This window comes from Episyrphus balteatus, chromosome 3 (assembly GCF_945859705.1).
Source record: "Episyrphus balteatus chromosome 3, idEpiBalt1.1, whole genome shotgun sequence".
Taxonomy (NCBI): Eukaryota; Metazoa; Arthropoda; class Insecta; order Diptera; family Syrphidae; genus Episyrphus; species Episyrphus balteatus.
This window is the reverse complement of record NC_079136.1, coordinates 100,208,978-100,226,297: the sequence shown is the minus strand read 5'-3', so window position 1 is coordinate 100,226,297 and position 17,320 is coordinate 100,208,978. Positions and strand designations below refer to the sequence as shown.

General features: G+C 29.1%; 1 protein-coding gene across 8 annotated transcripts in view; it reads right to left on the bottom strand.

Moving 5' to 3' along the window:
- LOC129915339 (very low-density lipoprotein receptor-like) overlaps positions 1-17,320 on the bottom strand; it is a 174,366-nt gene that overhangs the window by 55,826 nt on the left and 101,220 nt on the right. For 6 of the 8 annotated variants that reach the window (XM_055994827.1, XM_055994833.1, XM_055994826.1 and 3 more), the window contains one exon: positions 9,187-9,309. The exons of the other annotated variants lie outside the window; for them this stretch is intronic. In XM_055994827.1, coding sequence (XP_055850802.1) covers positions 9,187-9,309 — 123 coding nt within the window. The remainder of the gene's footprint in view (positions 1-9,186; positions 9,310-17,320) is intronic. 8 annotated transcript variants of the gene reach the window in all.

The following is a 17,320-nucleotide window of genomic DNA, read 5'->3' as shown; positions in this document are numbered from 1 at the left end:
CAGCAGCAAGACAAAAAAAAGGAGGAGGAAATGTCTCATTTTGTAAGTAGCTACTCCAATAATATTGCGACTTTTGTTTTGATAATTTATTTATTAAAGAGAATTTATGTCAAAATGCTTGATTATCAGGGCATATGTAATGTTACTTTAATACTTTGATGAAGTAAATGACAGTTTTTAAGACTTTGACATGTGATTGTTTATTATCTTAAAAAAATAAACTTAAGCCAAATATTGTAAATGTGATATGGTGTCTTTAGATTTTGAAATTCGAGTAGATAGATTAAGATAGGATAAGATCATATTAATCTTATGCCAACTGAATATTCAATTTCAAAACAATAGACCGAAAAATATTGTTTCGGTTTCACACTTCACACACCTGACAAAGAGGTTAAGAACAGCTCTTTGTCAGGTGCAAGGACTCAAAGTATGAAATGTTGTTCATTATTGTGATGTTATAATCTTTTGTTGAAATTGGAAGGATTCAAATATTTAGACATGTTAAGTATGGTTCTTTGAATCAGAAAATCAGATAAATGAACGTGCGTCGGCTTGCTGTTCACGTTGTGGTTGGCAGTTGGAAAGAAAAGCTCCAAGGAAAAAAATACACATGTTTAATGTTCTTTCAATCATTTAAAAAAATAAAAGAAGGAGAAAGGGTAATTCCATGAAAAAGTGGACACGAATTTTGAACAAATTATGCAGTCTTTTTTACTTTTTTTATTAGCAAATTACTATTTACAAACGGCAACTCTTTATGCAAGTTGCAAGAAAAGATTCTTTATTGTATTCCCTTATGGATAGACATAAAATTTAGGGAGTTTAATAATCTTAAAGCATTTTTATAGCATAAGCTTGCCAACAACAGAAGAATTTCACATGAAAATGACGGAAAAAAAAGCAAACTGAAAATATGATGAGTCTAATAGTGACGATGACAATATCCCCTCGTGAGTGCTAAAATAAGTTAACATTTAAGCAAGCTTCGTTACACACTATTGGATTAAAAAAAAATTTGAGTGAAAATGCATCTTTTCTTTACTTTTGGAACCACAAATCGAAGGTAACATGAGTTACCAAAATAATGTAACGTGAGTTACCTAAATATTTTAAAATTTTTCCTAGAAATATTGAAAAAATGTTTGGTTTTGTCACTCATATTAAAAGCTTGTAATTTTATATGTATGGAATCTTCATTGAAAACAAATTAAGATTCTTAATTTCACATAAAAACTTCATACCGTCGGACTCTTAAAATTCGTGTCCGATTTTTGTAACGTGAGTTACCATCAAACTTTTATTTTTCCCAAGCAAATGTTAAAAATAAAGACAGTTTTTTTAGTTAATTATGAAAGTAATAGTTATGCTCCATTCATGGATAGTAATTTCGTATCAATTTACATTAAAATTGAAAAAAAAAATTGATTTATGTGTTGGAAATTTTTGTGAATTTAACGTGAGTTACCATGGAATTGCCCGAAACCTATTGAATAAAATATTAAAAAGGTATAATGTCAATAAGGGTAAATGGGATGTTAGTGTAACCTCGATTGAGAAAACTCAAAATAGAACATCAGCAAGTAGGGCGAGGTTTGAAAAGGGTTTTAAGTTCGTAGGAAAATTTCTAGTGATTTGAATGAAGTTTTGAATTCCTATCGAATGACACTGTTGTAATTGTAATTGTAATTGTAATTGTAATTGTAATTGTAATTGTAATTGTAATTGTAATTGTAATTGTAATTGTAATTGTAATTGTAATTGTAATTGTAATTGTAATTGTAATTGTAATTGTAATTGTAATTGTAATTGTAATTGTAATTGTAATTGTAATTGTAATTGTAATTGTAATTGTAATTGTAATTGTAATTGTAATTGTAATTGTAATTGTAATTGTAATTGTAATTGTAATTGTAATTGTAATTGTAATTGTAATTGTAATTGTAATTGTAATTGTAATTGTAATTGTAATTGTAATTGTAATTGTAATTGTAATTGTAATTGTAATTGTAATTGTAATTGTAATTGTAATTGTAATTGTAATTGTAATTGTAATTGTAATTGTAATTGTAATTGTAATTGTAATTGTAATTGTAATTGTAATTGTAATTGTAATTGTAATTGTAATTGTAATTGTAATTGTAATTGTAATTGTAATTGTAATTGTAATTGTAATTGTAATTGTAATTGAAATTAATTATTCGAAAAGTATGTACCTATGTACAATGCGAAACGAAATAAATAAAATATTCAAATATAAATCCACTCACACATTTGTGTATGCATGTATGTATGCATACAACTCAGTTGTTGAGAATATTTTATGCAACTTTAGTATATTTTTTTTTTTTATTAAAAATGAAGAGCGTGACTAGTACTAAATTCTGGGAAATGGTTTAATGAGTTTCACTTGGTATGTAATTTCAGATGTTAACTTACAATTCAATTTCGTTTCTAGTAGCTTCAACGTATATTAAAAAATAGCTGGATATGATGTTTCATAGTCAAATAGCCCACAGAATTACTGGGAATCTTGTAAATATGATGGTATGCATATTACATATATGTATGCATATTTATGTAATGTATGTAACATTTATTCTGTTCAAAATTCCACCATACTTTTTTCGTTCTCCGAGTTTTTCCTGAATTAAAGTTTTAAGCTTTTAATGCCTTTCTTTTGCAAAATTTACTGCTTGAATACAAACAAAATGCATATTTTAAGATATCCTTAATTCAATTCCATTGAAATCAATACACAGAGGGCGAGAGTTCAAATAAATAATTAATGTGTATTAATGAACTGCAATGTCCAAGACTCTTTGATTATTCTTTTACATTCAATTATGGAAGTGTCAGTGCAATATAAAATAGGTATATATACTTTATATTTGCTGTCATTGCAGAAGCCACTTTAAAATACCAAAGGAAGAGTTTCAATAAAGACAAAATTTAATTATTTATTTATTTCAACTACAGACGATCAATTCTGATAAAATGAAATCAGTTAATTTTTTTTGATAAAGTTGAAATCAGCACACCACATTACCTTTTTAACTATTTTCTTAAATCGGTAACATAGTAGTTATATTATATCCATAGCCAGCTTAACTTAATTTTATTTTCTAGGAACGAGTACCTACATTATGTAGTTGAAATCAGCACACCACATTACCTTTTTAACTATTTTATTAAATCGGTATCATAGTAGTTATATTATATCCATAGCCAGCTTAACTTAATTTTATTTTCTAGGAACGAGTACCTACATTATGTAGGTATGTGCAGTTTATTTATTCTAATGCATTCGTAAAAAATAAAACTTTGAGAAACAAGGTCTGAGTTGCAAAATGGTGAATTTGGTTTTCAACCAAAAACTACATCAAAAGCGTTTTTTGAGATTATGGTCAAAAATTGCCTACACTACACATGCAACTACAAAAGTTTTGTTTTTTTTTTTATATTTTTGGTCTTTTTTTAAATTTTATTTCTCGAAATTTTTCATCGTTCCTTATTTTACAGACTACTTTTTGGTTTGTTATTTCTTTTTTTTTTCGATAAAGTATTAACACAAAGCAGCCAAAGGGGGTAGTAATTTTCTAAAAAATATAAAATAAATATGGATCAAAAGTCACAACAAAATGTTACAATCAGGGAATTGCATGTTTGAACAAAAAAGAATAGCTTTATCACAATGCACCACGGGAAGATAACGCAAAAAAATATATGTGTTCATTTGTGACATTTCTAGAACACACAAAAGAGTTGAAAATAGAAAAATAAAATTCTCAATATACCTATGTATCTACACCAGAAGGATATTGGTATAGATATCTCTGAATATACGAACCGACAATATATTATATCCTTGCTGAATACAATAAAGACAATATAAAGACAAGGAAACTGAAATAGAATTGGTATGCTTTTCCTAAGTACAAAAAATACTCTTTTTCTGTATTATCTACCTACCACCTGGGTGATAGATGAATAGATTTTTCCTATTCAAAAGTTCTTTATAATGTTAATATAGTGTTTTATCTACCTTCACATAAATGTTTTGTATGTAGGTAAGGCACTGGTATGTATATCAGAAAATATAAAAGAAGACAAATACCTTTGATATTATTTGAACCGGAAATCATCAACGTTTCGAGTCTGTCAATATCCTTCACACATACTAGCTGTCAAAATACATCTTTTGATGAATTACGTCTGCCAGTATTATTTATTTTTTTTTTTTTTGACAGACTTCTTTTCAACTTTGCCACGGTTTAAAGAGTATGCGTTCGAGTTTACATAGATAAACAATGCTGTGTAAAAACAAAGCTTTAAATGATAGCTTTGAAATAATACCGATTTCGAAAATTGTATTGCTCTATTGTGCTTTGACAATTGTCTTTTCAATACGTGATCTTGATTTACTGTGTGCAAGGAATTTTTTCGCGAAGGCATAGCCATAGGATATACATAGAAGAGAGTTTGACAGTATAAAGCATAACTACCAGGCAATTCCAAGTGAACTTAAATGTTTAAATACCGTATTTATGAACTCTATTCCCAAATCAACTATCATCATGACCACTAACTTTAAGGTTACATCCAGAAAAAAATGGCTGCAAGGCAAACTACTATGGAATGAAGGCCATTTTTAGCAAATACCACCAGTGGACCCAAGATAATTGATTAAAATATTTTCTTATTTGAAAAAGTTTAAAAGTAATTTACCTGGGAGTTATTTCACAGTACTGTACAAATAAATATACTTTTAACAATAAATATGTCAGCAGAAAATTGCTTTCAAATTACACTTCCGAAAGAACACGTGCCAAAAACACGATGGAATTTGATCATTTAATTTTATTTTTTGTACATTAACAATTTTTACCAGAGAGAAAACTCTAAATAAATAGACGACAAGTGATTTTAAGTTACCGTAGTAGTAGGAATTTTCTTCCTAAGCATCAGGATAATTTTTCCTCGGTCTTATACAAAATTTAAAATATGGGTTTGCACTGTTTACCTAACAAAAATTTATTTAACCATCTCTTGAATTTATAGGAGGTATACATTTTAGACATTACCTCCATCTACGTAAAATGGTAAATTTAAAATAAGAGGTGTTTCCTAATTTGTCACATAAAATTAATGTTGTTGACAAAATTTAGTTGTTTTTATTTTCTCAAAATGGTCTTGTTCAAAAAATATTTGATTTTATTTTATTAAAGCTGTTGTTGTTTTTTTTTTGTTTTTATTTTCATGGCAATCTTGAATGTAATGTCAAATAAAGTAGGATGAATTTGAGGGTATATTTACGAGCTAACACAAAACTAAATAACCCCCATAAACAACAAAGTACATAACATCAAATCAAATATTTAAATTAGACACCTTTGATAATAAGAACAAGAAAAAAACAACAACAAAAAATAAGGTGTACAGAGATAAACAAAGGAATGATGATGCTATCTAAAAGGACTCTTATAAGGATCAACAAATTGGCAAAGATTTAATAAATTTCAGAATTTTGTTTGGTGATTGAATATCTAGCCTTGAAATTTTAATAAAAAAAGAAAAGTTGATAAGTTATAAAAGTACTCAATTCAATGATTTTTGTACATTCCTTATTCTTTTTTTCCTGCTTCACACCGTCGCACATAGGAGTATTGTCATCAAAAACCTGGCCATAATTATTTTTTGTGGTTTTTGTTATTATTTCTGTTTAAAATGAGTATTCCTACAAGAAAATACAATATAAATTTAGTTTTTGTTATTTTTATTTTTTTACCAAAAACTAAAAAAAATTGATTAATGGCCTGTACTCCGCCTGTCGACATTATATTTCTCAAATTTTCCTCATCCCTAATACGCAATTCTCAGTTTCTTTTCTCTCTTCCCCAACCTTAATTAAGATCACCCAAAATAAATTACACTAAAAACATCAGTAAATTTAATTTAAAAATAAAAAACGTTGCATAAAGTAAGGAGTATTTTCTATCAGAAAGTGAAAAACTAATTGACCCTCGATTCTCTAAAGAGCACCTAAGAGCACCCAATTTTTGTTGCATTGTGTTAAAGAATATATAAACTAACTCAAAAGTTTCAATTCATCGCAGAAAAATGGGGTATACTAAAACAAAATCATTAAAGTTCAAATAATAACTTACCAAAAATATCAAGTTTTTAGATACTAGTTCTAAGCCCGAATTAAAATAGAAAAAACCATCTAACATTTTCAAAACTTTATTAATATCGTTAATAAATAACTGAAGAAGAATTCTCCATTTAAATTTGTTTAGATTTCTATCACAACACTTCGATATCGCATATAGAATAACACTTACCAAAATACTTCGCATTCAAATAAAAATGAGGTCTATGTAACAGTTAACTTTGAACTAATTTTTTAACAAGACACGATCGAAAAACAAAAAAAATTAAAGCAGCATATTGAAACATGTTTATTTTGCACCCACTTTGCCAAACTTTTTGGTGTCAATTTTGATTTTTAGAAAATCGACTTATGACCAGGTTTTTACTGCAAATACTCCTATGTGCGTCGTCTTCGTCGCATGAAAAAATAAATATTTCTTCAGATACATAGTGACCAAGAGATTTAGAAAAGCAGGCGAACACCAAAGGCTTAAAGTTTTTTTTTCAGACTTAATATAGTTACAAACGATATCTATTTCGATTGGATGTGCCTATGTACCTATTGGTGGAGTTAGGTGTTGCCACTTGTAGCTAAAAAAAAAGATATATTCTTGATTATACTATGTACTACCCTACGTATGTCACAGAAGTTTTGTATAGATACTATTAAAACTTATAAACTAAAAAAAAAAGGTTACGTATACGCCATAGGGACCCATTTTGATAATGTGTACCCGACAAACAATTTTGGTTCTATAAAGCTTTACAGATGCAATTGTTGCTTCCGTAAAGCATTATAGAAGCAAAATTGTTAGTGGGGTATGCTGTATCTATTATAATTCTCTTTAGATGTTTGAAATTAAAAAAGTTAATAAAAGCAGAAATAATAAATTAAATGATCTTGTAAATACGTCAAATATTTATAATTAATACTTGTACCATTTAGCATCATAGTTCATATTCCTTGCGGATATAGATATTTCCAAGGATATGTACTGAGCAGACTTTTGACCTCTTGAGTTGTTCAACAGGTTGTGCAGGAATCATATTTTTCTAAACTATTAACCTCCAGGTTTTTGATCACATAACAAATCCACGTTTGGCGGGCAAAAATCACCAAATTTGGCGCAAAATTTGAAACTTTCTTTTAAATACTTAACCCTTTTGTTAAATTTCAATTTTCTTGTTCGAGTCAAAAACATGTCGGTCTGTGTGTTTTTACTTTAATTTGTTCACATTTTCATTGTCTAAACGGGTAAACGCATGGTTTTCATTGAATTCTGAAATTTTGTTTTTTTTTTATGTTTTTTTGGAAAGAATACACATTTTTTAAGCATTGGATTTAAAAAAAATTTTTTTTTTTTCAAAATCTTTATTTACGTTACGGTACATTTCAAAGAACGGTTTTTAACGTTTTGACTTGATTACAAAGTAGATGTTTGATTTTAACGAATTTTTGTATACAAAAGTTTTAACACACATATAGGTAGGTATACATAATGTTTATATAATATGTAAATAAAAAATAATATTTTTAATAAAATATTTTGGAATTTAAAAAAAAGCTGAAGTTTTTTTTGTTAAATCAGCATTTGGAAAATGAGTCACTTTTTGAAATATTTATTCAAAATATTGATAAATACTTACTTTTACATCAAAATTTTTTTCATCTAAAATTGCCTCTGAGTATAAAAGAATCAAGTTGCGTAGCTTTGGAGCTGATATTCATTTAAAAGTTGTATTTTCTTTGAAGAACTCTTATTTATATGTTTTAAATTTATATTGTGGTGGCAATGAATGATGAAATAGAAAGCATAATGAAAAATAAAAACTCCATCAGTTGCCACCAATTAATGGAGTTTCATATATTTTATTTAAATTCTTTAATCTTTAAAATATTTTTAAATATCCTTTATATTAATATTTTGTGCTTAGATTGCGGGTACTCTTCTACAAGTGAAAGTTTATTTTTTTACCCTTTTGAAATATTTATGTAGCGTATCAAATTAATTTTCATACTAAGAATGATAAGTAATAATGACAGCTTATTAAAATAAAAATTATTATGTTTATCCTTTTTTAAGGTCTTACAACGCATGACAAAATGCAATTATTCGTTCATTATTACCCTGCTAAACCAGGTCCTGTTACACTAAATCGTTTCATTCACATAGTATAACACATTTTAATAGTTTGAATTAAATTTCAATTTCCATGTACAATGCAGGTGAGTTAAAATAAAATTATATTGATAGAGAGATAGTCTCTTCTGGACATCCACACCAACCCTAGTAACACAACAATTTTATTTTTCTATACATGAAACCATCAACCAATTATTTCCAAACAATAATCCCAACAGAATTGACTAGTTTAAGTCAAATATTATTAGGTATTAGCTTACAACACATAAATTCTACACAGATAAAGCTATAAACTAGGTGCAAAAAAGGTTTAAACTTTGTAAATTCATAATTCTAATAAATTACAAACATTTTGTATTCTGAACGAAAGCTTAAAATTCTGTTCACTAATTCTGTCAGTAATAAAAAAGAAATAGAAATTAATTAAATTAACAGAATTTTTAAAAGTAGATACAAAATTTTCGAATATGGAATAATAAATGAACAAAATTGTGAATAACAAAACTGTGAAGGAAACAAATAAACATTTTGAAACAAAAAAAAAAAAAAAAATAAATAAAATATATAAAAACTTAATGACCAAACCCCAAGAAATAAAGTATCGAATTTAAACCGAAACCAACAACATTTGGAAACTTTAAATCAAGACAGATAAAAAAGTGCTTTGTTTGTGTGTTTTTTAAACTTAAACAAATTATCTTGTGCAAAAGCATCTACAAAACGAAAGAAAAAGAAACAGAGACCAAGTGAAAAGAAACAGAAATAAAAAAGAATTCGAAGATAAAAAGAGTGTGCGGTTGAAAAAACATTGGAAAACAAATTGCTGTGTAGAGCAAAGTACAACAAAAAAAAAAAAAAAAACAAAGAAGATAAAAAAAACCATCCTTACTGCAAGTCGCTTCATCGGATCCATCTGAACAATCTTTACTCTGGTCACACATCCATGCAAGTGGAATGCATTCGCCTTCACCCGATTTACACGCAAACTCATCTGGCGAACAGGATTTCGATTCTGCAAATGAAAGAAATATTGAATTAAAGGAGCTGTCTGTCAATCGCATATTCAAGTGGCTCTTGACGATATATTCTGCTTGTACAAACTTCACACTTTCACAGCTTAACACTCTGTCTCTCATTCTGGAAGAGAGTGTTTCATCTGTCATCTCTATTTCAATAGATATAGATAGACAGATGGATACTGGTCCTGTTATAAGTGTTCATAATTCAAACCAAACCTATATGCGTACATCGCTATACTTTACTTATAGTCTTTGTCGTTTACAAAGAATTCTTGTGGAAAATAAATAGAGCGTTATCCTAGTACCTAGGAATATACGTGCGGTATTTGTACACTTATCGTTTTAATGATATGTGTACCTAGAATCTACGTACAGATATTATTTTTGAAACCCCAGACACTTGGACAACATTTTAGACAAAGTTTTTTAAACAGATCTGTCATAAAAACAAATTTATAACCTATGGATATGGAATATTGAAAGGTTGTAATAAGTTTTTTAGGTCAAGTCGATATTTCCATAATAACTGATTCGCTTCCGCTTTTAGGTTTTTCAATGTAAAAGCAATATACTTTTATTTTTTAACACAGGGTGACACAAATTTAGAGAAAGGTAACACACAATTTAATGAAAGGTGTTCTCTTTGAAAGTCTGAAATATGAACTAGATAAATTTTTCTATCTAGTTCATATTTCTATTTGGAAAAAACAAAAGGCAAAAACGCGTTCTGTGTAGAACTTAAATTATTCAGAGAGCATTACGGTAAGAAATAAAATGCACGACTGGGTCGCACGAACTTGATCTTTATATAGAAATTTTGAAAATGTAGGTACCTACTATATGGGTACAGAAAAAAATAAATAAAAAAAAATAAAATTCGCTTTTTTTTTAAATAAAATAAAATCTGAAATCAAATTGTCCTCCAAAACAAGTATGCAGTTTTGATTGATATATTAAGATGCATTTTTAGAAAAAAAATTTTCAAAATCCTTAGAGCCATTTTTTAAAAAACTAATTTTTTTATAAATAAAATTTTTTGGAAAAAAAGTTTTAAAATAAAATTGGTTTGCCATTTTGTAGAAATCACTAATCAACATCTAAAATCAAAATTTCAAAAAAATTCAATGTCCCGTTTTCAAATTTTTTTTTTAAATCCAAAAATTATTTTTTTCCAAATTTTATTTTTGGTTTATATTTCTTATAAATATTATATTATATAAATGCTTCTGCACAAAAAGTTTCGCTTAAATCGAATAAGCAGTTTCAGAGATAATCGGATTAAAAAAAAAAAAACCGTTTTATGACAGGTATCGTTAACAACTTCACTGTCCCTATACAAACTGGTAAAATAAAGTAGCTACGTTCATAATTTTGTATCAGAAAAACAGGCATTTTCTTAACGTCCCATGAATAACATTTGATACATAGAAGTTTTCTGCCCCGTATTTTCAGCGTCCATGAATCATATATGATCATAAATATGAAAAATATTCTACGTCCCTACATAAATACGATATTTTGTTAGAGAGTCAGTAATAGGGACTTTAAATTTGTTCTTTTTTTGTTCTTTAATATAAAAATTCTTTAAAAAAATGTTTAATAGCAAGATAAATCTTTTGTGTAGTTAATGAAATCACTGTTATATTAACAATTGAAAATCTAAACCTAAATTGATAAAATATTTTATCAACCTTTGTTTGAAAGATTCAATTTTATTTAAAGGAAAAAAATCTTTCTTCAACATGTTTCCGATTAAATTTTATTAATCTGGCTCCCATTAAATTATATAAACCCAGGACTTCAAATTGCCATCATTACATTTGGCTTTGAGTGGATACCATACCTTTTAAGATCCATAATATTTTCGAAAATAATCTCATTTAGAAAATTGATATCGAAATAAATTTCCTTCTATCTCTCGCCACTCTCTTTCTCTATATTATCAGAAAATGAAATCATCATCTATGTAGGTACATTTAGAAAATATAGAAATCTATACATCCTTCACGTATAGGTATTACAGATAACGGTATTAATTGGCTTATAGGAATTCTTCTTCATAATTGACTCTCGTGGTTGTCATAGCTTTCTATGTGGGTATAGGTGTGTTGTCATCAATATGATATATGTGTGTTGTATATTTTAAGCTACTTTTTCTCTATTGCTATAGTTACAGATAGAAAGTATCTATGGCCGTGATTATCAAATCACGGCCTAAAAATGTTATGATTGATATTTTTCGATAAATCGCCTTGTCGTTCAATGTCAAATATGGAGATAATGCTCATTAGGTACACCTGGGCGTGGGTTCATCGTTCATAGGAAGTAAATATTGTCATAAATTGCTTTTAATCAACAAACGAATTGCAAATTTAACAATATTTAGGTTCATGTGTATGTTTGTGTGGGCATTTAAACGAAATGATGTCTAAATTAATATCGCTCTCATGACAAAAAATTTTGTTTTGGATATGCTAACAGTCAGTAGGTTCTATACAATTTACTTGAAATCTGTCAAATTTAATTTTCTTCCTTCAAAAATGCTTGGGTATAAGTGATAGCATAGTTTACAATATTTTATATCATTCTTCGAGCTAGTTAAAGGTCAAACATATCCTAATACTATATAAGATAATAATCTGAGCTTAAGGAATATAATCTGAATGTTAATATTTCATTGGTCAAATCTACGGCTATAAAAACAATAGTTAAAGAAACACTTCCTAAAGTAATCTAGAAAATTTATATACACTCCAGTGTACTTTATTATTTTTTATACGCATTTGTTTAACAATGATCCCACTTATACCTTAGTTCATTAAAAGTATACTTTTCCACTTAAAATAATATTCATTACACGATGGTGGTACATGTCCAAAGTCCCTTCAAATTCTATCACTCTTTTTCGGGGGGAATATCGTCGTCTTCTATGGGCACAAACCTCCACTCCAGGTAAGCCACTATCACAACTAAACAATCTACATCATCTACTTCCATTATTCCTCTGTTCGTCTCGGTGAATATTGTATAAGCATAATACACATTTCAAGCTAACACCCTCTATATTCTGTTTAGAGCAATAGAGTGAGTGGGGGAGGGTATGGTGTTTTGCTACTTTTCCGGCATCCGGGCACTACTGCCAATTTAGCTTGCCATAAACAAAAAGTAAAAAAGCAATTTACCATTTCCACTCAAATTAAATTTAAATTAAAAGCACCACACTATGTATAGGAAAAGGAATCGTCCGGCCTCTGATGGTATCCTTGGAGCACTTTCGACCAGTCGCAAGTCAGTCAGTTGGTTACTGTTATAGAGGGGAGGCTTGCTGGCTATGGCAGACAATAGAATTTCGCCTTTTCCTGACTCACATTGTTTTGGTATTAAATTCCTTAGGCTGCCGGAGGCAGCCGCAATGAACTCTCCGGACGGGCTAAGCTTTTAATCAGATGTTTTTTTTTTTTTTTTCATTCTTGTTTTTGTACTTCCCTTTTGGGTACTAATATAGTATAAGTTGAAATGCTTCCCGAAACAATTTCGGTAACCGAAAACAAGATCCTGCAAGCTTTGTTTCTTGGTTTTTGCCCGCACAAAAGAGATAAGGTGGCACTCTGCTAAAAATAATTTTCCCCGCCACATCCAAATACCAAAGATATTGAGTTCCGTGTTCTGAAACTCATTTTACAATAAGGAAGGTTGAAAGATGAGTACATTTTGTTTCGTCATCATCATGTTTTTGACAACTAATTGTAGGTATGAGCTTCTCAAGGAATACTCGTGTATTTTTGGTTAACAGTTACGTGCAAAAATTATTCCGGATTAAACTTAACTGTATGGTTAAGTATAAAAAGCGTTTTTTCAAAAGGAGATCATTGATGTTAAGCAAAAAATTTCACGTGTTCAGAGTCATCTTTAGTCTTTCTGAAGTAAACATGTCCATTCGAAATTGTATTTGATTTCTTTTATAGGATATTTTTTTTATAAAAATTATTTTCAAAATCGTTATATGTATCAAAGTTTTCCCGTCTGTCTCTTTCTCGAGCTACAGCTCAAACCCCACAAGCGATTCGCTCAAGCTTGTTAGTTAAAGTTTTTTTTTATCAAAATGGAAAAATTAATGATTTTGATAAAAAAAAATAAGAATGGGAAAATTTTTCCACATTGTTTTAAATAAAATACAAAATTTCTCAAAAATTTATTATTGTACAAAAAATTTGTTAGATGTTAAAACGACTTAAAGAGACATTTTTGTTATTCAAAAATTAAACAACATTTTTCCACAAGAACCAAAAAATTTTAAAAACAGGTTTTTTTTAAAGCATTTTTAAAAATATATTATTCAACATTTCCCTTTTTTCCAAAATTTTGTTAAAAAAAAAATCGTTTTTAAGTTTTTTTTTTCATTCATACATATTTTATCAAAATTTTATTTTTATATAAAAATCGTTGAGATGATAGACAGACAGATAGATAAACTTGCCACTTTTGTACATTTTCTATCATCGTGTTTCATTGTTATAATAACTTGATATTAATTAATATCAAAAGAACACATTAATTTCATAGTAAACAAAGCGAGCTCAATGCTTGGATTTGTAAAACGCTGGGCAAAGGAGTTTGACGATCCATTTGTCACACTTTCTTTATACAACTGCTACGTTCGACCCCACCTCGAGTACGCTTCCCAAGTATGGAGTCCTTTTTATGAGGTTCATAAGAATCGTATAGAATCAATCCAACATAATTTCATACGCTTTGCTCTGAAGGGTCTAACTTGGACAGATCCTTACAACTTACCACCTTACGATCAGCGGATTCAACTTTTAAACATGCAAACTTTGCAACAAAGGCGTGTCAATAACGATATTATATTCTTTCATCAATTAATTAATGGCCAACTTGACGCTCCTGACTTATTAGGTTGCCTTGGCTTTAACTATCCGGGAGGATCTCACCACCTACGAAGATTTGAACTCTTACATATTGACTTTCATAGAACAAACTATGGTATAAACGAGCCTCTTAACCGAATGAGCAAACTTTATAATTTAAACGATATTGACTTTAATATGAGCAAGATGAAATTAAAAAATTTATTTCGAACCAGTGCTCCACAGACGTGATTGTCAGTTAATGTTTTAATTAGATTTTTAAATTGTAAATATGTTAGTATATCATTTTTAGCTAATATTAATTGTAAATTGTGCATGTGGATAGTATTTAATTGTTTTTGTCCTACTAACTACTAACACATGCACTAATGATGAACCCTCTGATAGTAGTATACAGCTTGCTCTAAGCTGACTACATCAAAGAATCTGAAGTGAAAAAAAAAAAAAAAAAAAAAAAAAAAAAAATATCAAGTAATGTATTCGTAAAAACAAAGTCAAAACTAAAAGCCATATTTTCTTTTTCAAACCAAGCCTCAGAAACTTCATTTAAGTAATAAGTATTGTAGCCAATAAATGTCACTTTACAAACGAATACCCGATTTCAATATTGTTGAAATCATTTCGAGTTCAACCAAAATATCTTTTACTCAAAAACTTTTGTCAAAAAATTAAAATTTGGATTTAAATAGTAAAATTATAATTATGTATGACAATTGATAATAATTTTCAAATATCTTTTCTTCAGCCACCGTTGTTTTCAGTTGATATATTTTTTTTTTGTGTAATGTCACATTTCCCTCAGTATTATACCATGTCATCACCCTTTAATCTTAAGAATTTCAATTATAGAATTACGTTAAGATATTTGTATATTTATCTTTTCTATTCAACTAATTCTGCAAGAAAAAAAAAATCATCCAAAGAACAAAAATTGACACACATTTTTACCATAGTACTGTTGTAAGGACACAACACCACTCTTCCACATTCACATACCTACAACTTCAATATGTAGTCCTTGAATTTCATTCACTTTATTAGAACACTAATGAAACTCATTTTCATCCTTATTCTTTGAGGATATTTATCACTCCGACCACCACACCGGCACCGCACGACAAGAGACTACTATACTCGTCGTATACACGTTAAAACCTGGCTATTAAATGCTTAATTGTCCAAAAGGATTTAGCTTGTTAAGAGGCGCACATACAATTTTAATATTATAGGTACACTTTTGGATTAAGAAATTTATGCCGAGCGATTTCAAGGCGATATACCTAAACTATATATGATGTCAATGGGTATAGTACCAACGTTTAACCCTTTTTCTCTTTGGCACTCAAGATCTACCATCACTCGAAATACGATGTCAATTAACTAAGCACATATTTTCATAAATATTTAATTACTTTTCAAAGAATTTTAATTTCATTCCAAGTGGCAGTAGAATTTTGTGAACTAAACTCAAGAAGTAAAGCCACTATGTGCGCTCTCTCCCTGTGCTTGATGAACCTCTTCAGAGAAGCGCTTAGTAGGTAGATTTGTTTTCTCGGGACCGATAAAACGTTTTTTTTATTTTTTTTTTTATTTTCTCAAATCCCTCCCTAGCTGTACGTAGTGATGGTGGTTTTATTTATATCCTAAATGGAGTTTATTTTTTTTTGTTGTTGTTGCTATGTTGTATTCTTCTTTCGTTTCTCTTATATACATTTTCTCATTTACGGGAAGGGATTATGCAAAAGGGCCTATAGTTGAAGGCCCTTCGGAGGGTAACCATAAAGAGAATCGTGGATCCTTTTTCAAGAGCAGTTGTTGTATCATTCAATTTGTGAAAGAAGAAAGGACTATGAAAAGGTAGGAAGCTTTTAAAAAACCAATTTAAACCACGAAACTTCCTGTTTTATTAATGTTAATAGTCCGAGGGATGGTGGTCGGTCAGTGATGAATTTCATACGTCATTTTTCTTCATTTAGATATAATCTGTGCAAGAATTGCGATTCACTTTAAACAAAACAAAAACTAATTAAATTGGTTGCATTCGGTTTTTGTAATGAGTGGAAACTGTGAAAAGGGATTTGTTTGATTTGGAAGAACTAATATCAAAGTGCCTTTTCTAAACATCTGCTTGTGAAAAAACGTTAGTTTTTAGAGTTTTAGACTTTTTTTGGGATCAAAATGCTGGCACCTAGCGATTCTGCTTAGTTTATATCAGAAAATCCGACTTGAAAGAGTTTGCTGTTATTATTTTAACTACAGAAATTTTGATATATGGGAACGTCCAAAAGTATTCTTCAATACATTGACAAGTGTTCTAATGTAACTTTAAATGATGTAAATCTACATAAATCGAATACACAAAGAAATTGACAAAAAGACCGACGAACAGCAAGTAAAATGCACATTCCGCAAGAATTAAAGAGAGCTTCATTACATAAATATGGCTAAGATAAGAAACTATTTTATTAAAAGTTATACTTTTTGAGGTTTGTCGATTCCTCGATATAGAGGCAGAACGCAAACAAATATAAGATGGTTTATGCTGCATTCGGGCCTTGAGTTTAGCGTAAGAAAGAAAACAGTGATTTAACAATTGGAAAAACAAGTCAAAGCTGTAGCAACTGGACTTAACCTTCAAAAACTCAAATATACCAGAAATTCGTGATCTCCTCGACAAGAAAAGAAGGTGTAATACCCCCAAATGCAATTGTTAGTGCGATCGATCAGTCTCCAGAAGCTAACACATGGACATATTTTTCTTGTTTGAGAAATTAAAAAATTCGCCAAGAGTATCATTGTCACCGTAGCCGTTTGGAGTTGGGAGAAAATTTAATACTACTTTTCCAAAAAAAACTACACCTAAATAAGAGACCAAAACTTGTTCCTTAAGGGTTCTTCGTGCCACAAATTTATATTTTTTATTATTTAAAGGTGGAAGAGATGAACATTATACCAGTTTGCAGTCACGTCTTTTGTTTCCTTAAGGCCAGCATTTTTTCAAAGAAATTATTGGTTTTGACTTCTCCGAGATTTCAAAATCTCTGTTCGTTCAGTATCAGAAACTCTCCATATTTATGGTCCTTCACCTAGAACCTTTTTCCTTTTTTTAAAATAC